Here is a 25,989-nt window from a genome sequence, read left to right on the forward strand (position 1 = left end):
TTACAAAATGCCTTTTTACTCTTACCACAGTCCTTGGGTCATCCTCCACCCTGCAACCCACTGTTAAATAGACTGTAGCATGCAGGAATCCAAACTACTTGCTCCTCCAGCAATGGTCATGAATAGGTCTGCTTGAGATTAACTGAAGTGGTACCTACTACCCAGGACACTGAGAGGCACCTTATGGTGACTACCTTCACAGTTCTACCCAAAGCAGTTTCTGAGTCTCCCTGAACTTAAGCAAAGATTTCAAATAACATCCATGCAGTGTGTAAACATTATGCACAAACACTGCAAGCATATAGGAATATCATCCCCATGCTCGCATCTTATGCTGAATTTAGTCAGATCCATCATCAGATCCATCAAGAAAAAAAAATCCAAAACAAACATGTTCCTGAAAACCTGAATTGTCCCCAGGATTTGTGTAAGAGATCAGGCAAAGAACTCCATCATTTTACTTGTAGATGTAGTCTGTAGGTGTAGGCCTAATCCTATGTTTATCCACTGGAGTAAGAGATATGGTTTCAGACCTGCTGAGCGATCAGTAAATTCAGCCTGTACCTCTGGAAAATGGAGCCACATGGCTAATTTATTCTGTAGCCCTGTTTGGGAGAGACAAAGGTTGCTTGTAACCTCTGCGCTTGGGTCTGTTTCAGCAGCAGCTTTTAAATATACAGTGTTACGTGTAACCTGAAGTAACTATAAGTGGAAGTATTGTCAGAAAATGCTGTAGCCTGCTTCCAAAGTATTTGCCTTTCACCTCAGTGACAGTATGTACCGAGTGAGGTTCAAATATATGTATAATCAAATCATACAAAGTTATTTTTCAAATGAAACTACAATACATATAGACAAGGCATGACTGGTACATGATACCTCTTGACTAACTGGTTGATAGGTTACATGAACCCCTGGTTATTGATGTTACAGCTTTTCTGTGATTTTTGTAAGGCTTCTATAGCTCAATATGTAGTGTGTGTGGAAGGGGGCTGTTTGTTTGTTTTTTTAATATGACTTGTTTGCTGGGCTAGAAAAACAACACTGCTTGCTTTCCATATCTGGAACACTCCCATCCAGTGAGACTGGCACTGCTATACAAGGAAGAAACACAAGTCAAAACCCAGAGGACACTTGGTTTAGAAACTATAACATAGTATGAAATGGACTGCTAACACGTTTAGTACTAACATATGCAAGGGCATAAGCAAGGGCAGAAATACCATTTTCACACTTAAAATTGTAGTCTTGATAAAGCTGCATGGTCTCTACCTCCCTGTAGTGGTTCTTCTTCTAGCCCAGTGAACCTGATGCCCCATATATCAGTAAAAATTTTGGCCTGTGATTTTCTTTTCCTACAAAGGGGAAAAATTAAGTTTCATACAGTCAAGGCAAGGACTTTGAGCCACTTTCTGTAAAAGCATACTTTAGTCCTGGTATACTGCGCTGCTCAATCCTCTCAGTTCTTGTGCAGGAAAGTGTGTTTGAAAAGGTCTATGGCCAATCTGCATTGGCAAGCAGCACTTTCTTGCTGCAATCGACGTACTTTAAAGAAAACAGGTGCTAACAAATACAAACAAAAGCGTCCTGTATCTGTTTCAACTTAGGACCCCAACCACGCCAGTTGTTGCATAATGGTTGCCATAAGCAGCCCCCCGCAATGAGGGAGAAAAAAGGGAGGGAGCAGTCACCTACGAAAAAAAATCACTAGTTCCTCAGGCTAAACAAATTACGAAACTACAGTTTCGTATTCCTCCTTATTTAAGTGACCTCAGTTTGTAGGGGAGGTTTAGATGTAAGCTGACAAACACACACAAGTAATTAAACAAGAAAAGAAAGAAAGAAAGGAGAGGAAAAGCATTTATAAATGTCACTGTCCGATATCTTTTCAATTTAAATGTAATAAGATTATCTACACATATCTACAAATATCTACAAGTATCTACACTGTTTGCAGATATGATTCTTCAGTTGTCATGACTTTTTTCCTACACCGCAACTATCAAGGAAAAAAATTGTATAATCTTTGAAAGAAATAATAAATATAACAACTTCATTAAACGTTTGACCAAAGCTTTGGCACTAATCAGTTTACAGATAACAAATCAAAACTCTGAAATAACAGCGGCAAAGCAATAGAGCACATCAGAGAGCCATTTCCCACTGATTAATAATAAGCACAAGGCTATTTTACATTAACCTTTCTGAGAACATTAATTATGGTTTAGTCAGACACTAAGAATTTCACAATTCACTGCAAATGTCAAATAAAATACATATTTCTTGCACAAGTCTTTTCCATGGATCCAGATATATTTTTTATAACAGAAAAAAATACAGAAAATATTCATTGTTAGCCTGCAATCCCTTCTTAACCCTTCCAAAGAGTTTTGGAAGCCCAAAACCCACTGCCAGAGAATGAATAAACATTAACACTGCCACCTGCATAAGGGAAGGATTGTTTTAAAGGGTCTCAGCAAACCATTGCAGAGTTTGTAGTAAAGACGCACAAACATGGATGAATAGAGAACTTACTTAAAAAACAAAAAACAAAAAAACCCACTTCTTTCATAGAATCACATGGAAGAATCAGAAAAGTGTTTATAATACTGTATACCAACACAGCTGAGGAGCTGTTCAATACCTTCTCTGAACAACACAAAAGGACTGACACTTGGTGATGCATTTGACAAAAAACGCAAGCCAACTATTCAAAACACATCACTGGAGAATTTGTGATGAACAGGCCCATTTTTTCAACAATAAGGAAAGGCTACTGAAGGGGAGGGGGAAGGAAAAAAAGGTACTTACCAGCTTTAAGAGGAAAGATGCAGCAAGCAGGTAGATGCAGGATAGATGCTTTAGGACTACTGCAGTTTGGGTCAACCAAATATAAGGGTGAGGCATTCTGGGAAAAAAACCCTGAAGTTCCTCTAAAAGGCGCCTCTCAGTGGGAGAGCACCAAGAGCCCAGGAAAGCATCTGGGAAGGTGGTACTGTGGGGCTGCTTCAGGAGCATATTCAGTCTAAATTTTTTGGGTATTCCCTCCACTCCCAGGCTAGGTTTTAGATCTTAGTAGTATCAATTGCTGTGAAAAGAAGAAGCTGTAGATGGCTGTGCTCTCAGACATGTGGTCTTTTCAACAGCTCAGAAAAAAATGCTTTTGTGATTAAGCTGCCCCCATGAACCCTAAAATTCATGAACAGGTCAGCAACAGGAGAGACTGACATGGATTGTATTTCTTATGCTGCTGCCTGTGGAGATCCAAAGTGTTCCCCTTGGTTAAACTGTTTCCTCTGACCATATCCTAGAATGGAGTCAGCTGTGAATGAGGCCAAGGTAAAGGACAAACTTACTTCAACGCACACCGAATTACCCTCCAGCCCTGGGGAGCACGGCTGCCTGCGGCTGGTGTCTGCCGGTGCTCGCGGCACGCTGGCCCGTCCTGCTCAGTGTTAACGTAACACATTCCTCCGGGCTGGGAAATACTCGTGGCACCGTCCAAACTGGTGGCAACACCAGATTTCTGTCACAAGGCCAGGTGGGTGAGCGGAGAAGGCCTGGGGGTGGTAGTCAGCCCCACCAGAGCCCAGGTTTGGCTGGGGCCCCGACTGCCAGCAGGGTCTCGGGCGATTCACCTCACAACTGCCACTGCCCTGACCCTGGCGCTAACGGCTCCATCCTGCCCGCTTCCCAGGGGCCCTATCGTCCTCGCCCCCAGCACACCGCGGAGGTGGGACGGGGTATCCACAAGAACGCAGGAGTGGGGGTAGGGAGAAGGGAGATAACGACATATGGCTTCATTTATCAAAGTGCAGCTGCGGGTCAGGCAGCGACGGCGAGCGCGCCGCGTGCCCCCGCCAGCCTCAGGCGCGCAGCCGCCCGCCGCCCTCACAGCCCGCCGCGGCGCGGGGGGACGCGGCGGCGCCCCCGGCTTCCTGCGATTGGGCTCTCCGATTGTCGATCAAGTCAAGCCGGCCTATCAGCTCGCTCGTGAGGCGGGAAGAGGGGGAAAGGCGGGAAGACGGGGAGGGACGGCAACGGTCGCGGCGGGCGCCGCCGCTAGTCCCTCGCCGGGCCGGCGGCGTTACCGGGGCCCGTAGTCGTAGTTGGCGGGGGCGCCGGCCGACGAGTACATGTTGGCGGCGGCCGCCGCGGCCGCGGCCGCCGCGTTCATGTGGTGGTGGTGGTGGTGGTGGTGGTGGTAGGTGTGGCCGCGGATGCCGGGGAGCGGGTAGGGGGCCGGCCGGCTCTTGGCCCCCAGGTAGTGGTCGTAGGCGGCCGCTGCGGCCGGCGGGTACTTGTAGGGGTGGTGGTGGAGCGGCTCCGAGGCGGCGGGCTCCAGGCGCAGTTCGTGGTGCGGGGGGCTGGGCCGGCCGCCGGCTGCACCGCCGAGCGGCACGAGGCCGCCGCCGCCGCCGCCGGGCAGCGCCGGGCTGAGCACGCGCGACATGAGCTGCTGGTGCGCGGCGTCGGCGTGCAGCGGCGTCGCGCCCGCCGCCTCCCGCTCGTAGTCCCGCCGGCTCTCGGCAGCATCTGCGGGGGGCACACGGCGTCAGCGCCCGCCCTCGGGCCCGGCCCGCGGCGCAGCGCCCTGCGCGGGGGTAGCGGCGCGCCTGGCGGAGGCAGCGTGCGGCAGCGGCAACCGGGCCGTGGGGCAGCACCTTCCGACTGCGATAAACAGGGCTGGACCGACTGACAAGTCGGTACACGCCTGAGATTTTTGCAATTGTGTAACGCTAAACAAATACAGACTTCCCTTTATTTTACGAGCCCCGAGTGTGCTGGAAGGAAGGCCTCCGGTTGTCTCTGCAGTTGTTTGCTCTGCGTAATGGAAAAGGAGTCGAGGGGCAGGGGTGTGCTGCTAGACCCGACTGCGGCTCCTGTGTGGGAGCGGGTCTGCCCTGAGCAAGCTGCTGGGCTGCTTTCAAAGGGCAATGCAAGGCAGTCCGAGTGGCCCTTGCTGCATTTCTGCCTGAAAAGCTAAAGTTTTGGCCAAAAAGTCTAAAATGGGACACTAAATGAAAAGGGTAATGCGTTTTAAACTTCACTGCTTTCCCTCATGTTTAAGCACAACAGCAGTGAGTGCTTTGGACCTATGGAGAGTGAGTTAGGCTAAAAACATGGCTATTTTTATTTAGAAAATAGACATCAGCACAAAGCATGTTAGCAGCGGGGACATGCAGGGCTGTGTGCCCGCTGCAGGCAGCTGTGCCCCAGCGTTGCAAGCAAGGCTGGCTCCCAGCACACGTGGTGTCGGCTGCATAAGCCACAGCGGGGGGGAGCAGAGAAGCCCAGCCGCTCACGGCACTCACCTTTCTCCGTCCCATTCTGGTGCGCAGGGGAAGACACTGGATTCCGAGATCTGGCAAAAGCGCTCATGAGAGGAAGGGCCCCGGGCCTGTGATTCCTGGGCCTGGAAAAGGAGAAGTGATATGGAGCTATCACTCCAGCCAAATGGGCACGTGCATGTGCTGCTGCAGCATAGCTGTGAGCTGCAGTTGGCAAACGAGGCCTGACCTGGTGCCTGCTGAACATGATGCAGGTCTTGTTTAAGTGTAAATTGGGCAGGTGTATGTGCTAAACTGGAGGCAAGAGAGGGCTAGTTGTAGTCAGCGATGAAGCAGCCTTACCAGTCTTCAGGGTCGCAGTCTCTGAATCCCTTGGCAAAAGGGTTGCTGGCGATCTTGAGCTGCGTGATCTGTAAGGAGAAGCAGGGAACAGTCTCTGAACGGCACATGTAGGGCTCCCTGGTTAGGTGACGAGTGTGTCTCCAACCAGGCTTTTGGGGGTCAGTTCCTGGTGTAGGGGGAGGGCCCAGGTGGCCTTGGGAGCCAGGGCCCTGCCAGGGCATGCTCTGCCACAGAGTGCAAACACGGGCTACCCTGTGGTAGAAAATGCAGGGTAGGATGCTATCTAATACGAGTTCAAGGCGAAGGGAGAGGCAGCCCAAGTCAGCTGCAAAAACTGTGTAAATGCACTTGTAAGAAAATGCCACATTATATGGGTCAACACTGGAGCAACTAAGACAAATCACTGGATAAATCATACTTATGTATTTATTTAATTCGCCAGGAAGAAGGCAGGACATTTTCTATATTTAAGTAAATCCACGGATAAAGTATGTGATTGTGAGTTTCCGGAATGGGTTGAAAAACAAACTTTAAGCCCCTCAGTGACAGTTCCAGCCTTAGAGGTCAAACTGATAGAAAGCAGGAGAGAAAGAGCAGCTGTCTGGAGCCATCAGGCAAATGCCAGCCGAGGAGAGACTCGGAGCCCCTTAAAGGCGCAGCCGGCCTGGGCGGTGCGGGGAGGTCACATGCGGCCAGCTCCCAAATTTTGGGGGACCTCTCCAGAGAGGTTTGCTCACAGCTATTGCAAAAAGTGGCATTGCTGCTGGCTGTTCAGGAGCAACTGCACAAATCGCCATGGGGATGGCCGAGACGCTCAGCCCCTCGGACAGGCCCGCAGCATCGGCGCAGAGCACGGACAACCGTTTCCAGGCTGTGCTGAGAAACCCCTGCTATGAAACGGCGTTTGCAGTAGCAACGGGGATTCCTGCTCTTTGCATTACACTGATGCGATTTAAAGAAGCAATTGGATTAACTGCTGCCCAGAAATTCGCATCGGATTAGGGGAGAGGGAGTTGTTCCCCCCCCCCCCGTATAATTGTATTCTGGAGAGGAACAGACCGGGAGGGAGGAGGGAGCCCGGAAAAGTAAAATCACAGATTTATCCAAACAAATTGTGAGTGACATTTCGCAGCGGGAAGCCTGTAGTTTCCCAACTAGTGGGGTCTCGGGTTTACATAGGTAATGAGGTCCCCCTGGGCCCGGGGAAGTCTGCGGCGAGGCAGGAACGGCAGGGCTGCGGCTCCCGTCGCTTCCTCGGTGTGCAGCAGCGCGGCTCTGCGGCAGCTCCCCCGGCTATCGGGTTCCTCGAGCTCCCGAGGATGGGTTTAACAGATGATGAGGAGGAGGGAATAGCCCTGGCCCCGCCGCCTCCGGTGGGCACCCGCAGCCCAGCCCCGCGCCCCAGCGCCCGCGCAGCCGGGCGCCGAGCGGGCTCCGCGGGGCGCAGCGCGGGGCGGCCCCGCGCCGCTCTCGCACCAAGCGCCCCCGCTGCAGCCAGTGCCCGGCGCCGGGCTGGGCTTCTCCGCCTGCCCCGGCCCCGCTCACCCGATGGTTCTGGTAGGCGGTCACGGCCGTGAAGCGCGTCTCCTCGAACACGAAGGTTTTAAAGTTCTCCTCCGCGTATTTCTCGCTGTCTTTCCGGGGGTCCACGTAGACCACGTGAAAACGCGGCTGGTATCTGTGCATGGAGTTCAAAATGATCTGAATGATAAAACGAGCAAGGAGACAATAACTGATCCAGGCGGAGCATGGAGAGAGGCGCGCGGGGCGCGGGAGCGGGCGGCCGCGGCGGGCGGCTTCCGCGCCTGCTCCCGCCGGCACTCACATGCCCGTTGTCATCCAGCAGGTTGTTGGTCAGCTTGAGCTTATCGAAGGAAACGATCTGCTTCATCCACTGCGCCCCTTTGGCCGGGGAGTCGGGGTGGTAGTGCACCCTGCCGGGGGTGGCGGGGTCGGCTTTGCCGGCCACCAGCCAGGAGGAGCTGTGGAAGGCGTATCTGCCGGCGGAGAAAACGCCGTGAGCCCGCGCGGGGCCGGCACGGCACGGCGCGGCGCGGCACGGCACGGCACGGCACGGCGCGGCGCGGCTGCCCTCCCCGGGCGCTGCCGCTTCCTAAGGACGCGAGGGGCACGAGCGCTTCCCGGCAGCCGCCCTCGTTATCGGGGGGAAACGATATTTTATCAGATCGCCGATGGGACCGGAAAGGAATCTGCGGGACCGAGGGAATTTATAGCTACCTGTACAGATTTGGGAGAGAAGCCACAAACGCTCCCCTCCCGCTCGAAAAAAAAAGTGAAAAGGGGCCCTCTATACAGTAATATTCTGGCTCTAAGTGAAGAGTGGAAATTTATGTGCAGATTAATAGCAGATCCAGAGTTTAGCAGCCTTGTTTCATTCTTTCAAAGTACATATTCAACAGTAACGTTTAAAACAGAGAAACCAATCTTCTATACACGTGTTTACTTTAAAAGCCAGTGTTTGTACAGGGGGAATTAGACACCATTGGACTCGAGCAGAAACATTACTTTTTAAAGATATACTCAATTGGATGTTATATATCCTACTTCCCTTGACAAGCAAACATTTCTAGGACGCCCTGAGAATTTGGATATCTGTCTAAATATTTATATATCGGACCCTGCGATTCATACGCACGCTGCCTGTTAGGCGTCCTGATCTGAAGCTAAATGCATAATGCGCCTTTCACTGTCTTAAAATTAAAGGAGTTGCAAATCAGGCCGCACCGCTGACTTGCGAGTCGCCGTTTCCGAGGCCGAGGGTTTCGCGGCTCGGGCGGCCGGGGACTTTCCAAAGAACAAAACCCGCTCTCTTCTCCCAAACACGCAGCCAGCGAGCGCCCCAGGTGGGCACTGCCGCGGGGCCGGCCCCGACGGTGCCACCTGCCCCCTCCGAGCAGCTCCGGGCTTTTGGGGGGGACACACGTGTCCCAGGTGCGACGGGGGCAGCTGGGCCGCGGGCTCCTGTGCCTGCCCCCGCGCAGGATGTGCGCACGCTTGCGCCCGGCCCCTCCAGTCGTTGCACGAAATTCAAGGGGGTCACGGTGGACCCGTGCCGCGGCCGGCCCGAAACCCGCTCCCGAGAGCCCCGGGCGGCCGCGTCCCCGGCCGGCACCGGTCTGCTCGCCTCCGGGCGCCCCGGCCCCGCGGCCCGCAGCGGCCGCCGCGCGGGGCAGGCAGCGCCGAGCACCGCCCGCCGCGTTACTTGCCGGTATCGCTTGTCGTCCACGGGGACGAAATCCATCAGGAGCATGTAGTCAGCCATGGGGTCCATGCCGAAGATCTTCACCTGGAAGGTGGGGAACATGCGCCTGGCACGGAGAGGAGAGAAGGGGAGAGCTGAGCTCGGGGCGGGCGGGTGCCCCGAGGGGCTGCCCCCGCCCGGAGCGCCCCGGGCAGCCGGGCCGGAGCCCCGCGGCCCTTCCCCTCCCGCTCCCCGACGTGCGCCCGAAGCGGCGCTTTGCGCTCCCCAGGCGCCGTTAGGAGCCACCGGCCGGCGCGGGGCAGCTGTGCCCCACGGCCCCCAGGGGCGCCCCGAAGGACGAGCCCGGGCGGCGCTGCCTCTCCGCCGGCTCGGCCGCCGCCCGGCTCCTCTGCGCCCGACGGGGCGGCCTGTGTGGCACACGCAAAACACCCGCCCGGCGGGGTGCAACGGCACGGGGGGGGGGGGATAAAGCTTTGCTGCCTTGCCCTTTGCGGTGGGACGGGGTGGGGGACATGAGTGGAAGAGTTTCTTTCCCTGCTTTCTCCGCGTCTTGCCAGCTGCTCTCATGTGAGGCAGATGCAAGGTAAAGCGTCCCCCGGGCTCCATCCGCGCACCCCGGGGCGCCCGCTCCGGTCCTGCCTGCGTGCGACCCGAGGCAGACGAGCTCCCACCTCTGCAGCTCCCCAAAACCTGCGCCCGCTTTAAAGCAGTAATTAAAAAAACAGCAGCGTATGCGTGGAGCCCGCGGGCATCCCGCGGGCACCGTCCCTGCGGCGAGGAGGGGGCGCACGCACCCCGCCAAGCCGGCCGGCCCCGGGCATCTCCCGGCGAGCCCCTTCCCGGGCCCGTTTCGTTGCTGGAGCCCGGTGGGGCCGGGCTGGGCCCCCGCACCGTTGTGCGCAGCGAAGGAAAGCGGAGGGCGGCCGGGGCCTCCCGCCTCCCAGACAAGGGGCTGGAGGGGGCCGCGCTGCCGGGGCTGCCCTGGGGCGCTGCTCCATGTAGACCCCCTCCCGGCACACATTCCGTGTGTGTGTGTGGGGGGGGGGTCTCACAACCCGAGACACATTTTTTCCCAGGGACTGCATGCGAAATGGGAAAGGACTGGTCCCCGGGAAGGGGCCAGAGCCCCCCGGGCCGGGGCCGGGCCGCGCCGAAGATGCGCCCCCGTGTCGGCTCCCGTTACGGCTTCGCTTTTGTTTGATATATTCTTTACCCGGCCGGGAAACCCAAGCCAGCAATAGCAGGAGATATTACGGGAAGGAGGATTGAACCCGTTGAAAAACCAAACCCCAAACACGCCCCCGAAAAAATAACTCCACAAAAGCCGGGACCCGCGACTCCCCCCGGCCCACTCGCGAGGTGCCCCGCTGGACCTCCTCTGCGCCTCTCGAGGGCTTTTTTGGTTGTGCTGCTGCCGTTTTGCACCGAGGAAGGCTGCCTTAGCCTAGAGCCAGGGCACCCAGGGCCGTGGGGGCCCCCGTCCGCGGCCGCGCGGCTCCTTCCACCCCGGGCCCGGCGCTACCGGGCAGCACCGGCGCCGGGCAGCTCTGCCTCCCTCTCTGTAACGCTTTAGCAAACCCAGGAGAACATTTCCAGACACCCCTTCTGTTATTATTATTTTTAAAGGTGTAAAAGCCCCCATTAGCTCCAGTTCCGGTGTTTCTTGTTTTAAAACGCAGTTTTAAAACAAACAACCCGAGTTGATAAGACCCACCTAGACAAACAGCAGGGCCAGCCCAGGGGCGCTGGGAGAGAACAGGCTTCGCAGCGTCTTCCCTGCGCCTTTTCCTGCTGGTTTTACCCCGCTTTCTTCTGTTTTTACCCGCCTGCCCAGAGATTTGTCAGTGTCATTAAATAAACGGGGGGAAAACAAACAAACAAACAAAAAAAGAAAAGAAAAGAAAAGCCCCACGGTTTGAACCAAGTTAGTTCCCTTTTGGAGCCATTTGCAACTCTTCCGCTCTGTCCCGGCAGAGCGAAGGGAGCCAGACCGAGGAGCTCCTGCTTGCCGAGAGCCGCCGCCTCGAGCCTCGGCGGCCCTTCCCGCGGGCCGCGCGGAGCCGCTGCGCGCCGGGGCGCGGAGCGGCGCGCAGCGGAGGGCGACGGCCGCCGCGGAAGGCGCTTTCCGCGGCCAGTCGCCCCCGGGCTCCCGCACCAACGCGCTGCAGCGCCGGCCCCGCCACCGGCTGCTTTATCATCGGGCACCGAGATTATTATTATTACGTTTTAAATAATAAAATGCTCTTTTTCTAAGTATGCAAGTATATATATAAGTATACTTGTTTTTCCCACCTTCTGGAGTCTCGAAATCGCCGCAGGGAGAGCAGCCGCAGCAGCGTCGCTGGGCCCCTCGGAGCGGAGCCCAGGCTGCTCCTCGCCCCCCGGGCACCGCGGCAGCGCCCCTGCGGCCGTTCCGCGGCTCGGCGAGAGCGATCACCGGGGAAACATACAAAATTCTTTTTCTGTAATTTTTTTTTTCCTTCCTCCCCGTGTCGATTTAAATCAAGGGAACAAGACAGAGCCCGAGCAACGCAGCCGGCACCCCAAGAGGCAGCGTTTGCGGGGCAGCAGCAGCCGCGCCAGCTCCGTCCCAGCCCTGCAACGAGCTCCCGCAGCAAAGGCGCTCCCAGACGATCGCAATTAAACGCGGTTAATTAACAAGCCTCATTACCACCCCCTCTTCCTCCCAGATGTTTTGCTCATTTCTAACACGGCCAGATCAGCCGCTTCCTTTGTTCCCGGCCGGGAGCGGGCCCGGCCCCGTCCGCCGAGCCGAGCCGAGCCGAGCCGAGCCGGGCCGGAGCAAGGCCGAGGCGAGCTGCGCGCAGCCCGAGCTCGTTATTCGATATTCGGGAAATACAATATTCCTGGGGAGGTTTCGGGATGTAAAACAGCCAGAGCTGTTTTACTGTTTGCAGTCCCCGCCGAAAAGGAAAATCTGCCCCCGCGATAGAAGAAAACCATTTAACCGCGGGATTTTCGCGTTTGTTGTTTCTTCGCTCCTGGCTGTCCCCTTTGGGAAGGACAGTGCCCTTCGCAAGCACGTCCGGTTAGACAGCCCGTGCAGGGTAATCAAAGCCGAAAACGCCGGCAGTGCCGGCGCAGAGAGCGCTTTTCAGCGCGGTAAAACGCACCGCGGAGCCCGCAGGCACAGCGCGGCCAGGCTCCCCCATCCGCTCGGGGAAGCGCTAACGTTGGCTTTTGGCCCCCCAAAGCTGCACTTTCTTCCGCATAGCACCCAAGGCCTCCGGATCCGCAAGAACTCGCGGCTTCTGCCGCGGCAGAAACGGGAGGCTCAGATGACTGCAGCCCTCGGCCCGGCGCTCCGCGGCCGCGCTCTGCGCCCGGCGCCCGGCCCCGGGCGCCGCACTGACCTGCCGGCCTTGGTGACGATCATCTCGGTGCCCAGCTGGTTGAACTCGTCCCACAGCGCCTTCATCTCCAGCTGGACGCTCACGTTGGCCACTTTGGGGTTCTTCTTCACGGGCGCCTTGGCGGCGGCGGCCGCCCCCGCCGAGCAGCCCGAGACGGTGGCGGGGCCCGCGGCTGCGCCCCCGGCGCCCTCGGGCGGCTCCGGGCCGGGCGGCGGCGCGTTGGCCCCCGCCCCCGCCGCCGCGAAGGGGTAGCCGTGCTGCGGCTGGGGCGGCGGGTGCGGGTGCTGCTGAGCCGTGCAGGGCTCGTAGTGCGGCGGCTCATGCTGTCCGTACGGGTCCCCCGGGGAGGGGGAGAGGTGGTACCCCCCGGAGGCGTTCAGGCTGCTCAGGCTGTTGGCCGTGAAAGCTGCAACATCGCAAAAATGGGACAGCTGGGTGAGCCAGGGGCTGGAGATAGCTGAAATCATTCCAAAAACAGGCGGTCAGGGCTCGGCTCCGGCTCCGGCTCCCGCTTCCCCCCCCCTCACGCCCGCCAGCTCCGCGCCGCTCCGCGCCGCTCCGCGGGGTGCCCTCCGCCTCCTCCGCTGCCCCGCGCCCGGCCCAGCGGGGCGCCTCCCCCTTTCCGCTTTGCTTGGCCCCAGCCTCGCTCCCCCCGGGGCAGGCGGGGAGCTCGCTGCTCCCGCCGCCTGCCTGCCTGCCTGCCGCGGCTCTTTTTTTTTTTTTTTTTTTTTTTTTCCTCCTTCCCCCCCCCCTTTTTTTTCTTTGCAAATCCGAGAGATCTGCCAAGAGCCGCGGCGGTGCAGAGCCCGTGTTATCTCTGCAGAAGGCCTCCCTCGCTGCACACGATTTGGGACAAAGCAAATTCTCCTTCCTCTCTCCCCTCAAAAAAAAAAAAAAAAAAAAAAAAAAAGAAGAAAAAAAAGAAAAAAGAAAAAAGGGGGGGAGAAAGCAAGAGGGGGCGGAAAAAATCAAAAGAAAGAAACTGGTTCTTATTTCCATGTCACCACGGTGCTGCAGGTAACATCCCTCGCTGTTCCCGCGCGGACGTGGCCGACAGGGGAAGGCGGGTCTGTTTTTTTGCAAGACCCCCTTTTCCGCGCCTCCGAGCCGTCGAGGGGACGGAGGGGGACAGGAGCGAGGCACCAGCCCCGCGCCGCGGAGCGCCGCGGCGGCCCCGGGCGCGCAGCCCCGGGCGAGCGGCCTGCGGGCGCAGCTTGCCCGGGGCATGTGACAGCCCCCGGCGAGCGGGCGGCTCCTCTGGGCCCCCCTCGGTGCCGAAATGCTCCTCGAGGCCCACGGGGGCTCCTGGGGTATCTCCGCGGCGGTGCCCGCGCGGCGCGGCTCGGAGCCGCCGGCGCCGTCGGAGGATGCTCGGGCTCCTCCGAGGAGCCGCGGGCCCGGGCGGCGGGGCCGTCGCAAGCCGCCAGCGGGACACGGCGCAGCCCGATGTTAGAGAGCGAGCGGGGAAGGGCTGCGGATCCCCCCGAGGGGACGCGGCCAAGCCGCCCTGAGCAGCGGCCTTGCTGCCCCAAACCCCCCGGCGCGGCAAAATCCTCTGAAAATCGGGGGCAGCCGGGGTGGGGGGCGAGGGGAGATGCCGGAGCAGGGAAGGGGCCCTGCGGCCCTGCCTCCCCGCGGAGCGGTGCGCGCCGCGCGGGGCTGTGCTCGGCGGTGCCGGCACCTACCTTCCATGTCCCTGGTGACGGTGCTGAAGTGCATCTTCTGCGGGCGGGGGCCGGCGCGGGCGGGCTTGCTGCGGCCACCGCGGCGCTCCTCCAGCGCTTCCTTCCCTGCTTGCTCGGCGGCGGCGGCGACTGAAATCAGAGAGGCGATACTGAAAGCATTTGCCTTGGGAGACAGAGGGCTGTTTTCGTCCATAGGGGAGACACCAATGCAGGAGCAGCAGCCGCGGCAGCCTCCCACCACGAGCCCCCCCTCCCACCCCCTCACTCCCCTCCTTTCTACCGCACCATCCAGGGAGGTGCGAGCGAGACCCCCCTCCTTCCAGAAAGGGAGGGAGGTAAACGAAAAAAAAGAAAGAAAAAATACCCAAACAAAAAACAACCCAAACCCTCTCCCCCCGCGCTCGGGAAGGGCGTTGGGGAGCAAGAAACTGCCCCAGGGCCCTCCGCAGCCAGCACCGAGCACCGCAGCGGCCGGATCGAGCCCTGCCAGAGAGAAGGAACCGGGGAGGGGGGGAAAGAAAATAAATAACGCAACCGATTTATCACTCGGGGTCTTAGTTCCCCCCCCCAGCCTCTTTCCCTGCGATTTATTAATTTATTTCCTCTCTTCCCTCCCCCCCCAACCACCATCTCCTGCTTCTGCCCCCCCTTCCCCTCCTGCACGTAGGGAAAGTGGCTCCCTTATAGGCGCTTTCCCCCATTCAGTGGCTGGGAGGCGTCACATGGACCCGGGGGTGTTTGCCTGCAGCGGCGGCGGCGGCGAAAGCGAAGTGAAACTCCTGCCGAGACGGTGTCAAAGGGCTGGGGAGGCCCTTCCCCGCCTCCCGGGCACGGCGAGCGGCCGGCGGGGAGGGATGTGCCGCGGGGCGGGCGGAGGGGCCGGCGGTGTCAATCACGGCGGCGGGGAGCCGGCCGACGGGAAGGGAAGGGAAGGGAAGGGAAGAGCCGAGCCGAGCCGAGCCGAGCCGAGCCGAGCCGAGCCGAGCCCAGCGTCACGCTGCGGATGTCCGGTACCGAGAAGGGGGATTGCTCCCTTCCTGCAGCCCGGGTCCACCGGCGGGGCTGCGGCCCGGCCCGGCTCATCCCCGAACCCGCTGGAGCGCCGCGCCGCCGCGGCAGGCGGGGGACGGGCACATCGGGGTGCGCGGCGGGCGCAGGCACCGCCGCCCGCCTCGCCGGAGCGGCAGCGGGGGACCTCCCCGGGCCACCAAACCCCCAGAGTCACAAGCAGGCGCTGGACCATTTTCTTGGCCGAAAAAAACAAAAAACGAAAAAGAAAGCCGGAGAAAACGGAAGCAAACGGCGCGGCGGCGGGCGAGCCCGTTGCGGGAGCCCGCGCCGTCGGCAGGCACCTGCCCGGCGCCGGCGGGCCGCGGGCCGCCCTCTCCCGGGCGGCGGGGGGAGGCCGGGCCGGTGCCCGGCGCTGCCCCGCGGTGGGCGAGGCGCTACTCACCGGCCGGCACCGGCCCCTCGGAGAGCCGCGGCGTCCCCCGGGCCCTTCCTCCGCACCGGCACGGGGCGAGGTGGCGCGTCCGCCCCGCCGCGCCAGCCCGGCCCGGGCCCGGTCCCGGCCCCGGTCCCTGCGGACGGGCGGCAGCAGCGAGGTCCCGGGGGAAATGCCCCGACGGGGCGGGCGGAGCCGTGGGGCGCGCCGGTGGCTACCGCCGCGATGGGGGTTGCATAACCCGTGCGATGCGCGGAGAGCCGCTGTGAGCAAGCGGGTTATATATAGCTGCCCCGTCTGTAGCCTGCGGGGCTTGATTCTTCTGTTGAAATATTATCTTTGGATGTGGTAAAAATATTTCCAGAGAAAAATCTAGACTACTCTTACATATTTGAGCATATGTTCTTGCAGCTAAAGGCATAAGGGCAGAACGGGACACGAACGGTGTTTTGCGGCGCTGTTGCTGCTGTCAGCGCGTTTCCCGGCCGGGCACTTTTCTACCCGGTACTACGGGCGCTCAGAGGAGGCAGCTCCGCCGGCGCGGAGCCGCGCTGGTTACCTGGCTGCAGTAAAAGCCAGGGGGGAGGGGATTCCGCTGGGAAAGCACGGGGCGAAGCCGCCGCAGCGGCGGGGCAAGCGCGGGAGACGCGGCCGAGCCGCCGAGCGCTGCCGGGGCGGCGAGGGCAGAGCCGCCGGGCCGCTCCGCGCCGGCCCCTTCCCCCGCGGCGGCCGGCGCGGAGCAAAGGACCCCCCTCCCCCGCCTCTGAATTTTGTAACCCCAAATCCCAGCGCCGCGACGCGCGCGGCGGCTCGGGGCGTCCTGCCCGTGCGTTGGGCTGCTCCAGGCCGCGATCGCAGGTTGCTCCCCGCGGCTCCGAGGGGTGTGTATGGGGGCTAAACAGACCCAAATCCCTCCGGACGCCTCCCGCCCCCCCCCCGCACACACAATGGCAGGAGAAACCGAGAGAGCAGGTTGCGTTTCTCTGTGCTGCAAAGGAGCCCGCAGCGGGCTCGTCCCTCCCCTGCCCCGGGCGCCGACGCAGCGCTGCGGGGTGAATCCGGCCTGGACGGGGGCCGCCGGCTCTGCTGCTGCCGTTCCTGCGTTGCCCGCAGCTCTGTAGCTGCCCCCGGGCCGAGGGACAAATAGATGCAGCCCTGAGGCCGTCGGAAGTGGACCAGGGGAGAAGGCGAGGGGATTTATCTATCTCTTACATCCCAGCTCACACCTTCCCGAGCAGGTGGGAGGAGAGGTCGGGGCTCTGTCGCCACCGGGAACGGCTCCACGCTGCGGAAACGCCGAAGGCTGGAGCGGGGGAAAAGGGCAGGAATCCCTGCACAGCCCCGCCGGGGACCCACGCCTCCGCTGCCCCGAAGCGTCCCCGTCCCGACGGTGCGAAAGCTAACGGCGGCACTGGGGAAAAGCAGCGCTTTGAAACGACGCCCGCGGCCCCCGACGGCAGCGGCGACATCGCGCCTGCCCGCTGCCTCCCGTGGGTCTCCCCGCGCCGCCCGGGCCCGCACCGCGCCGCTCCCCGCGACAGTAACTGCGGGGCCGGCTCCCCGGGCTTGGGTCCGTGCCTCCAGGACCCCCCGCATCCCCAAATGCCCCCAACAGCTTTTCGGCGAGGCCACGCTCGGGAGACCCCGGAGCCGGGAACTCGGGCTGCGGGGCCGGACACCTCCCTGCTCCCTCGGGGGGTTTCTCCCGGCCGGGGCGGCGGGGCCCCGGCCGGGCTCAGGCGCCCTCCCGGGCCCGCAAATTCCAGTCTCTCACCCCGGGCCGCGGCCGTGTTGGTACAGAGGCGCCCCGGTTCCTCCCCGGCAGGTGCGGCGCGGCCCGACGGCTCCTCCGGCCCCGAGCGGGGACCCGGCCCCGGCGCACTCACCCCCTCCGCTCGCTTCTCCCCTCCCGCCCCTCCCGCGGTCCCTCCTTTCCGCCCGCTGCCGGCCCCACCGGCCCTCCCGCCCCTCGCCGTGCGCCCCCGCGGCGCCGCGAAGCCCCCGCAGAGCTGCTGGGCCGCGGAGAGCTCCCCCGCCCCGGGGCTGCTCCGCGCACACGTCCGCACCCGCGCGTTTCTCCCTGCCGTTGCTCGATAACCGCGCTGCGGCCGGGGGTCGCGGCCGGGCCTGGGCCAGGCCCGCGGGTGCGGACCGCGGCGCCTCGGGGCAGCGCGGAGCGGCGCGGAGCCGCCGGCCGCCCCCGCCGCGGCCGCGGCCGCCCGGGCTCCCGCCGGCCGCCCCGCGCAGCCCCGCGCAGCTCCGCGCGGGCCGCCCCGCTCGTGCGCTGGGAACGATTAGAAATAATCGCGATAGAAATGAGGATGGTAATAACAACGATGACGGCGACAGTAATTCTAATAATTCGTAGACGTTCAGCTAATAGGAGTCACCGACATTTACGGATTCGTTGTAAGAGAGGAGAAAAAGTGGAGAACGGGCAGTTCTCGGCAGGTGAAGAAAACTCTGCAGTTCCTGCAGGTTCTGCGAAAAGAGAGGATTTTTTTTTCTAGCGTTCAAACAGAGTTATCGATTTTTATTATTATTGTTATTATTATCATCATTATCGTCAGTATTACTACTACTATTACTACTACGATTATTATTATTGCTTTGCAATCGACGTTTCAAATGTAGGAATTGAGTTTAACAAATCTATTTAACAGATTTAAACCCTTAAATATACCGTTGACCAAATTTCCCCGAAGAAGACAGACAGCAAGAATACAAGAAAGAAAGAAAGAAAAAAGAAAAAAGAAAGAAAAGAAAGAGAGGAAAAGGCAGAAAAAGTAAGAAAGAGAGAAAGAAAGAGAGAAAAGCAAGCAAGATAATGAAATAAAGAAATAAAGAAAAAGAGAAACTGGGGAAGAGAGATAAATAGAGAAAGAATAAAGGAAAGAACGAATGAGAAAAATAATAAATGAAAGAAAAGAAATAAAAAAGAAAAAGGAAAAGAAAGACAAAGAGAAAAAAGAAAAGGAGAAGGAAAAGAAAAAAGGAAAAGGGAAAAGAAAAAGGAAATAACGAAAGAAAGGAAAAAAGACAAAGACAAAGAGAAAGCAACGAGAAAAAGAGCGAAAGACAGAAAAGCAGAAGGGTAAAGAAGGAAAGAACGAAAGAGAAAGCGAGCAGGGCTGGAGGGCGCCGGCCGTGCTGGCGCTGCGCGGCGAGGCGCGCCTTGGCGACCCGCTTCCCCGGCCGCGGAGCGCGCTCGGCTCCGAGCTCGTCTCGCCGCGACCCGGTGCCCGCCGCCGCCCGGGCCGATCCCGTCGCCGCCTGCCCGGGATCGCGCTAGGGACCCGCTCGCCGGCTGCTGGCCCGGGGCGCCGGCCGCTCCCGCCGGCTCCGGGGGCTCGGGGGGCTCCGGGGGCCCCGCCGGGGCGGCTCCGGTCCTGGCCCCGGCCCGGCCGCAGCCCCCGCCCCGTCGGCGCGGCGCCGCCGCCCGCTGCCCGGCGAGCTCGGTGCCGAGCGGCTTTAGCTGCCCGGCCCGTCCGGGCCCGTCCGGACGCGGGGGCGCAGCCCCGCTCCGCTGCGCGGCAGGTGCGCGGCGCCCCGCGGCCCCTCCTCGGCGCCGGGTCGGGCCGCGGCACCTGCGGTTGGAGCGGCTCCCTGCCGCAGAGCCCCGGCACGGCGGGAGCGGGGAGCCGACTGCCTCCCGCCGGCGGGCAGGGTTAGGGAAAGAAGGGCTGGGGAGAGGAAAGAAAAGAAAAGAAAAAAGAAAAGAAAAAAGAAAAGAAAAGAAAAAAGAAAAGAAAAAAGAAAAGAAAAGAAAAGAAAAGAAAAGAAAAGAAAAGAAAAGAAAAGAAAAGAAAAGAAAAGAAAAGAAAAGAAAAGAAAAGAAAAAAGAAAAGAAAAAAGAAAAGAAAAGAAAAAAGAAAAGAAAAGAAAAGAAAAGAAAAGAAAAGAAAAGAAAAGAAAAGAAAAGAAAAGAAAAGAAAAAAGAAAAGAAAGGAAAGGAAAGGAAAGGAAAGGAAAGGAAAGGAAAGGAAAGGAAAGGAAAGGAAAGGAAAAGAAAAAAGAAAAGAAAAGAAAAAAGAAAAGAAAAAAGAGAAGAAAAGAAAAAAGAAAAGAGAAAAGAGAAGAAAAGAAAAAAGAAAAGAGAAAAGAGAAGAAAAGAAAAAAAAGAAAGGAAAGGAAAGGAAAGGAAAGGAAAGGAAAGGAAAGGAAAGGAAAGGAAAGGAAAGGAAAGGAAAGGAAAGGAAAGGAAAGGAAAGGAAAGGAAAGGAAAGGAAAGGAAAGGAAAGGAAAGGAAAGGAAAGGAAAGGAAAAGGAAAAGGAAAAGGAAAAGGAAAAGGAAAAGGAAAGGAAAAAAGAAAAGAAAAGAAAAGAAAGGAAAAAAGTCACAAAGAAAGAGACAAAGGAACAGAGAAAGAAAGAGGAAGAGATAAAAACAGAGAAAAAAAGAGAGAAAGAACAAGAAGATGAAAGATGGAAAGAGACAAAGAGACAAAGAGAGAAAGAAAGAGAAAATCAAGTAGGTAAGCAAGCAAGCAGAGAGAAGCCCTGGGTGAGAGAGATTGTAAGAAAATGTGATTATTACTATAGTCAGAGCAATTCCCACAAACACCAGTCTTTTCTCACTCAGAGGCAGTGAGGTGCCCTGGCAACGCCCGGGGCCGTGGGGCTCTGCGGGCCAGGGGAGCGGGGCTGGCCCCTGTGCCCCCGGCGGCTCCCGCTTGCCAGCCTGGGCTCTGTGTTATTTGCTATGGAGATTTGGGGCTGGTTTTATGGGGTTGCTTGCCTGCAGATCCCAACGTAGAGATCACGCACGGGGGAAATTCTCAGAAATAAAACTGTCAGCCGCCCGGCCCGGTACACAGCCGGCAGGATTTCTCCCCCTGCTTTCTCTCTTCCCCCCCTTTTTTACTCTTTTGCATTTTTCCCCGTCTGAGGATAGCTCACACTTCTCCAGCACGACATCCACGTGCTCCCCCAGTGTGGTCGCCCTGCCGTGCCCCACAGCTTGGGGTCTCAAACCCAGGTGGCAGCTGGTCCGATCCTGGGGGGAAGCTGCTGGGAAGAGGCAGGTCTGCAGGGAGCAGCACTGGGAGACCCAGGGACCCCTCATCTGCCCTGGGGGTCACGAACAAGCTGAGGGGCCACTGTCCTTGCGCCAAGCCTTTGGGGAGGGAATACCTCCCATCAGGAGGGGGAGAAGAAGCCAGGGCAAAGCGGCTCTGAGAGACTGGAAAACACCCAGCCGGAGAGGAGAGGGGATGTGGCAAGGGATGCTGAGGGTTTGGAGGGAATTTGCAAGCGATCAGCTCAGCCTGCCTCCCTCCCCCCGGCAATCTGTCTGCCCCATCTCGCCCCCCTCCGGACACGGCCCCCTGCAAGCCCCTTTCCCAGGTGGAAGCCCTGCTGGTGGGGCTCTGCAGACCACCCCTGCCCAGGCAGCCTCCCTTGGCAGCCCACAACCCTACAGAAATGTAAGATACATCCCAACAGCAATAGAAAGCTAGTAAGAAAATAAACAAACAAAACATCTACAGCCCTGTAGCAGCCTGTACAGTCGGGTGTCCTGCCGGGGTTTGCCAGACCGACCTGTGCCACTCTCCCCCGATCCTGCAGCCCCCTCGCCGCGCTGTTTATTAATGCCATCGAAAAGCTCTTTGCGGGGCGCTCCTGCGCTGCCCAGCTCCAGCACACATGTCGGCCGGGCTCTGCGGGAGCAGACTCCTGCCGCGTCCCCGCGGCCTGGCCTGGCCCTCTCCTGGCTCGCGCCCTCGGCTTCTGCGGGGGGAAGCGGGAGCGCGCTCGCCCGGTGGCCGCCGCCGCTCCTCAGCCGCGCAGGGGAAGCGGGGCCGCAGCTGAACGGAGGTGAGGCGCTCTTAGTTTGAAAGAAAGACCCCCCCCCCACCTGGCACCGAGACGGCAAAAATAGCTCAGTTGGAGCGTTTGTCCTTGTGGCGGTGCACGGCTGGGTGAGGAGCGGCGAGGCGGCCCGGCTGCAGCCGCTGCACCCTGCTGCACAACGGCCGCCGCGTTGCACCCGGAGGAAAACCGAGCAACCTCGCTGCCTCTTGCTCGACCCTGCCAGCGGGGCGAGCGCTGCTTCCAGGCAGCCAGGAACGCCGTCCGCTCGAAACCGAGGCACTGGAGGGAAAAGGAGCCTGCGTGACTCAGTTGCGGTTGTTGCACCGAAGGTTTATATTCACTCAGTCCCACAGCAGTATCCTGTGCAGACATTTATTTTGGCTTAAACCAGGCTTATTCTCATTTCGGTTCGGTCAATGAGGCCCGACCCGCATGAAGGCTTTGCGCTGGTGGGGCCGCTGGAGGCACACACGTTGCTTCCAAGCAGGCCATGGTTAGATGGGCACCATCCTCGCGTGCGGGGCGTTACGGAGTTCAGCCGTCTGCAGGAGATGTGCGGTCCCCAAAACTCCTGCTCGCAGCTGCTGCACTGCTGTAAACTCCCCTGTAAGGACTTTCCCTCCTTTCTATAGTAAAATATCCTTGATACTCCCTGTTGTCCCTCCGTGCCTCCTCTGGTTGTCACAGTGAAGAGCAGACCAGCGTGGCTTGTTCTGGAGCTGATATGCTTTAGTGGGGCTTTTGTGTGGCAGGTGATGTTATATATTAATTAATAACACAACACGGTACATTAGCCCAAACAAATTAACACAAACAATAATCAGCAGGGCTCAGCCTGCAAACCAGAGGCTGCACGATTTACGGGGCTCCCGCTGGGAGAAAACCTTGCCCTGCCTTGCTGGGTATTTCACGGGAGACGTTGCAAACTTGACCCAAGCGCCATAAGGAATGGATGCTTCGGCTGACGTCAGCTGCTCCTTCGAATCCAATCTGGCATAAAAACTGGCTTACTCCGTCCCAGAGATTTTTCTTCGTGCATCAGTGCTGGAGCTGAACCCTCTGGACTGCCTCCAGGCGAGAGGCAGCCGGGCTCCGCGCTGTCACCGGGGGCAGCTCGCGCACGGGCGGCGCGAGGGACAGGCTGATCTCAGGGAGCACGCGCCAGACCCCGCGCCGAGCCCGAGGCCCCTGCTGGAGCCTGTTCGTGTCTGCGAAGGGCGGCGTTGCTTCTAGTGGAGAGCACGCTGGCTGTGCATGCTTCTCCTCCTCCTGCTGCTGTTCCTTCTCCTTCGCTGCCTCCCTGGATGAGCAGGCAGTGCCCCTCATCCCGAGGGCCATGCCGGAGCGAGGCGGAGGCGGCGAGGGCACGAGGCACAGCCTCTGGGAAAGCAGGGATTGCGCACATGAAGTTTTAGCTAAAGCAGGCTTAGCCACTAACACGCACCCCCCGGGGTTATTATATAGCATAAATCACTAATGCCTCCCGGCACGTTATCTGCTCAGCACAAGAGTCACGGCGGGCTCTCATGCGGAGCGGCAGCTGAGCGCGTCCAGCCTGCGGGTGCTGCAGGCGGGCTCCAGCACGGGGGTGCCGCGCGCTCTCCCTGCCTCGGCCCCAGCAGGGCCCGGGGAAGCCAGTGCGAGCGGGACAAGCACGCGGCAGCGCTTCGCCAGGCTAGCCCCTCCACGCCAGCGATTCGAGGGCCTCCCGAGCGAGGCTGTGCCTTTGCACTGAATCACCCTCGGCGGTTTGGTGCCGTGATTTTGTCTAATGCAAATGCCTGGCCACGGAAGGGCTGGAAGGGTCTGGGATGGAGCTACCTGTTGGAGCCCAGCACTTAAAGATTTATTTCTCTCTTTATTAAGTGCCTGTATGATTCAAAAACCCTGTAGCCTCCTGGGCTCCCTGGCTTTGCCAAAGGGCTGTTGGGGGAGCAGGGCAGATGTGCCGGGTTGGTACCATGGTGTCCTGCCCTGGCAGGGCACATTCCTGTAGCACCAGCAGTGAGTCCTCAGCCAGCAGGAAAGGGGAGAGCGGAGCGAGCTCATCTCAGCCCTAGGGTAGTGTTTCTAACGCATCTGTCTCCCATCTCTGAATGTGGTGGCGAGGATGGTGATGGTGCCCCAGGATGGCAGGGAGAGCTGGTCCATCTCCCACCCCGTGGGAGTCTAGAGGAGGCATTTCCTCACTCCACTCATGCCTTCCAAGTGGGACTTGGACTTCTCTTGAGTTCCTATGATCCTGGCATGGCATCCCATCCCTGTGCTTAGAAGGAGAAGAGGGTCAACATGCTTCTCTGCAAGCTGGGTCCTTTTCGGATGACTCAGACGAGAGGTTCAAAACGAGGACAGCCAGAGTTACTAGGCACATTTCAGTCCCATTGCTACTTGTGTCTCAGTGTCCTCCAGCACAAGCAGCAGTGATGATGTGCAGTCACCTTGGGATGTGCAGTCACCTTGGGAAAGCTGTTTGGCATTGAAAGGGATCCAGGATAATTTTGGCTTAAGCTTCTGTATAATTTGTTGTATTTTTAGGTTTTGTTACATAAAAGAAAACTGCACCCTTTCTAGATCTTCTCTGGTAAAATCTTAATTAACTCTTTTCCTTCCTACTTACTATCTCCATTTCCCCCTTTTCAACTAAAATACCTGCCTGAACCTGGTCAGGAATCCATGTTCCTGTAGATTTTTTCTTTTTTTCTTTTTTTTTGGGGGGGGTGATAACTGTTTTCTTGAAATAATGCCCAGTTTATTTGTCTTTTCAGAAAGCAAAAAATGTTCTTTCAAGAACAAGAGCATTTTCAGCCCGAATCCTGATTTTCCATAGCCAGACGCTAAGGGATGGAGGTCCAGGGAAGCAGAGAGGGGAAGCTGACTATATGTTTCTTGAGACTCTCTCAGAGTATTTTTATTGGAGAACGGTGATTGATCTAAGTGGTTCCAATATACGTGGCTGATGCGTGAGGAACATCCTCCTCTCCCAGCACCTGCCTGAGAGCCTGGTGGGACAGACGATGGGAGCTGACAGTCACACTGCGCAGAAATTAGAAGAAAACCAGTTGTTTCTGACTTCCGCAGGAGCAAACCTGGCGCTGACGAAGCGCAGTCGCTTCCCGCGGGCCGGGGCCTGGGAAGCGCCGTCGTGCCCGCAAATAGCACGGAGCGGGTGGCACGGGGGGTGGTTCAGTTTCGGGAACCGCCGGAGCTTTTCCGTGCCGGCGCGGCCCGGAATTCGCACAAGGACAGATTACAGAAAGCCGATTTCCTTTCTCATCAAATCAATTCCTTCTGGGGCAAACAAAGCCATGAGCGTGGCGCTCTCGTCTTCCCGCGATCTCGTGGTTTGCTCTGGCTGGAAGAGGCAGCGCTGGAAAACCCGAGCCCGTTTCCTGCTCTGCGTGCCGCAGCGTATATCCTCGCCTCAGCCCTGGAAATGCTTTGATGGATATTATTAGGCCCGGAAAGCATTTGGAGCTCCTTTCTTCCGTACGAGCTGACCAAACCGTGACGATGAGAGAGCGGGGCGCCCGCTGCCAAAAGGCCCCTCGGCCCCTCTCGGCAGTGCCACGGGGACCGTCCGATGCCCGAGGCCGGCTTGCGGGCTCCTGACCGCCCATGCGGAGATGCAAAGGCTGGAAGCGAAAACAAACCACCCATGTTCATCCTGGTAATATCTTTCTTTGGTCGGAGCCTGGGTGCGCTGGCATCGGGAGGTCGCGCTCTGGCTCAGGGCAAAGCCAGCGTCCTGGCTGGGGGAGAAGGCTGTGCCAGTTTGCCCTCAGGATATTTGCCTGTGGTTTGCACACTTGCCGGGCAGCTCCGGTAGGCCTGGTGTCCCCAGGTCTCCTGCTGCGGGGTAGCCCTGCTGGCAGGGCTCCAATCCAAGTGATTTTTCACCGCCAGGGTTGTGCTCTGAATATTGCTCGGCAGCTGGAGGTGCAAGGCTGTGAGCAATATTCAGCACCAAACTCACGCAGGAGACCCCGCCACCTGCCTGCAGCCAGCCCCAAACACCGTGCTGCGGTTCCGTCTTAAATCCACGTCTCAGGTCCTGCAGACCGCGTCATCCTCCCCAGCCTGCCCTCATCCAACCTGGCAAGCAAGGGAATCCAGTCCCAGTGGCTCCCACAGCTCCCGACTGGGAGCCACGGGGCCGGCATCAACCCTCGCCCACGCTCAGCCCACCCAGCGGTGGGGTCGGGAATGTCCCACGGCTTTGAACAGAAAAGTGCCTTTCCACAGCCTTGCGAAGCACCAGAGCTCTGGTCAGTGCTTTGCCACTAGTGCAGCCAAGAAACAACTGGGGAGAAACCTCTGGGAACGAGCAGTGCTTGTGGTTGCTGGTGAAATCCCAGATTAGCAGAAAGGTCTGGTAAGTGGAAGCAGGAGTCGCTCTGACTGCAGCCTCTGTTGGATGTGGAGAGTGGTTATGACTCTCTCCAAACACAATGCGCATGTACTGGGGAAAACGACTGCTACAGAAACAGGAATAAATCTTAATAGAGACTGGGGTGAGAACAGACATCATAAGGGAGTTATCAAAATGGAAAACACATGGCAGCATCTCTGCCAGGCCCGAACAGAAATCCCTTGGAAGGGCTAGCAAGTCTCATACCTGAAAACGAGAAGAAAATGCAGGGGGAGATGGTGGTGGAGGGACAGAGCCGAGGGAACATGATGAATCTCCCCGTCTCACCTTGCTTAAGAGCGAGGGCAACCGGGGTTTGGTCCGGCACCCGGCTGCCTTTGCACAGAAGCAGAGGTCCAAAGGCAGCACAGTTAGACGGGCTCCTACTCACTTCTCCGAGCTTTGGCA

General features: G+C 58.6%; 2 protein-coding genes across 2 annotated transcripts; one reads left to right on the forward strand and one right to left on the reverse strand.

Moving 5' to 3' along the window:
* Positions 1–3,882: 3,882 nt before the first annotated feature.
* Positions 3,883–14,113, reverse strand: TBX1 (T-box transcription factor 1). Its single transcript, XM_062590154.1, has 9 exons — positions 13,916–14,113; positions 12,467–12,636; positions 12,231–12,418; positions 8,861–8,962; positions 7,459–7,630; positions 7,179–7,334; positions 5,634–5,701; positions 5,316–5,416; positions 3,883–4,536 (listed from the first exon to the last, which is right to left on the reverse strand). The coding sequence occupies exons 1-9, from the start codon at positions 14,106–14,108 to the stop codon at positions 4,088–4,090; spliced, it is 1,599 nt and encodes a 532-aa protein (XP_062446138.1). The 5' UTR covers positions 14,109–14,113; the 3' UTR covers positions 3,883–4,087.
* A 3,582-nt stretch (positions 14,114–17,695) lies between these two features.
* On the forward strand, positions 17,696–19,281 carry LOC134148376 (uncharacterized; the record flags this gene model as incomplete). The annotated part of the gene is made up of 3 exons (XM_062590357.1): positions 17,696–17,707; positions 18,405–18,527; positions 19,216–19,281. Coding segments are annotated over exons 1-3 (201 nt in total), but the record flags the coding sequence as incomplete, so codon positions are not given.
* Between the last annotated feature and the right edge of the window lie 6,708 nt (positions 19,282–25,989).

The sequence above is a fragment of the Rhea pennata genome, chromosome 17 (assembly GCF_028389875.1).
Source record: "Rhea pennata isolate bPtePen1 chromosome 17, bPtePen1.pri, whole genome shotgun sequence".
Taxonomy (NCBI): domain Eukaryota; kingdom Metazoa; phylum Chordata; class Aves; order Rheiformes; family Rheidae; genus Rhea; species Rhea pennata.

What these genes read in the sequence shown, in the direction of transcription:
- TBX1 (XM_062590154.1), bottom strand. Translation starts at nt 14,108, where the DNA reads ATGGACGAAAACAGCCCTCTGTCTCCCAAGGCAAATGCTTTCAGTATC. An exon ending in CGTCACCAGGGACATGGAAG is followed by an intron (nt 12,637 to 13,915) that starts GTAGGTGCCGGC and finishes GCGATGTTGCAG; the next exon opens with CTTTCACGGCCAACAGCCTG. An exon ending in CCGCCTACCAGAACCATCGG is followed by an intron (nt 5,702 to 7,178) that starts GTGAGCGGGGCC and finishes TTCTCCTTACAG; the next exon opens with ATCACGCAGCTCAAGATCGC.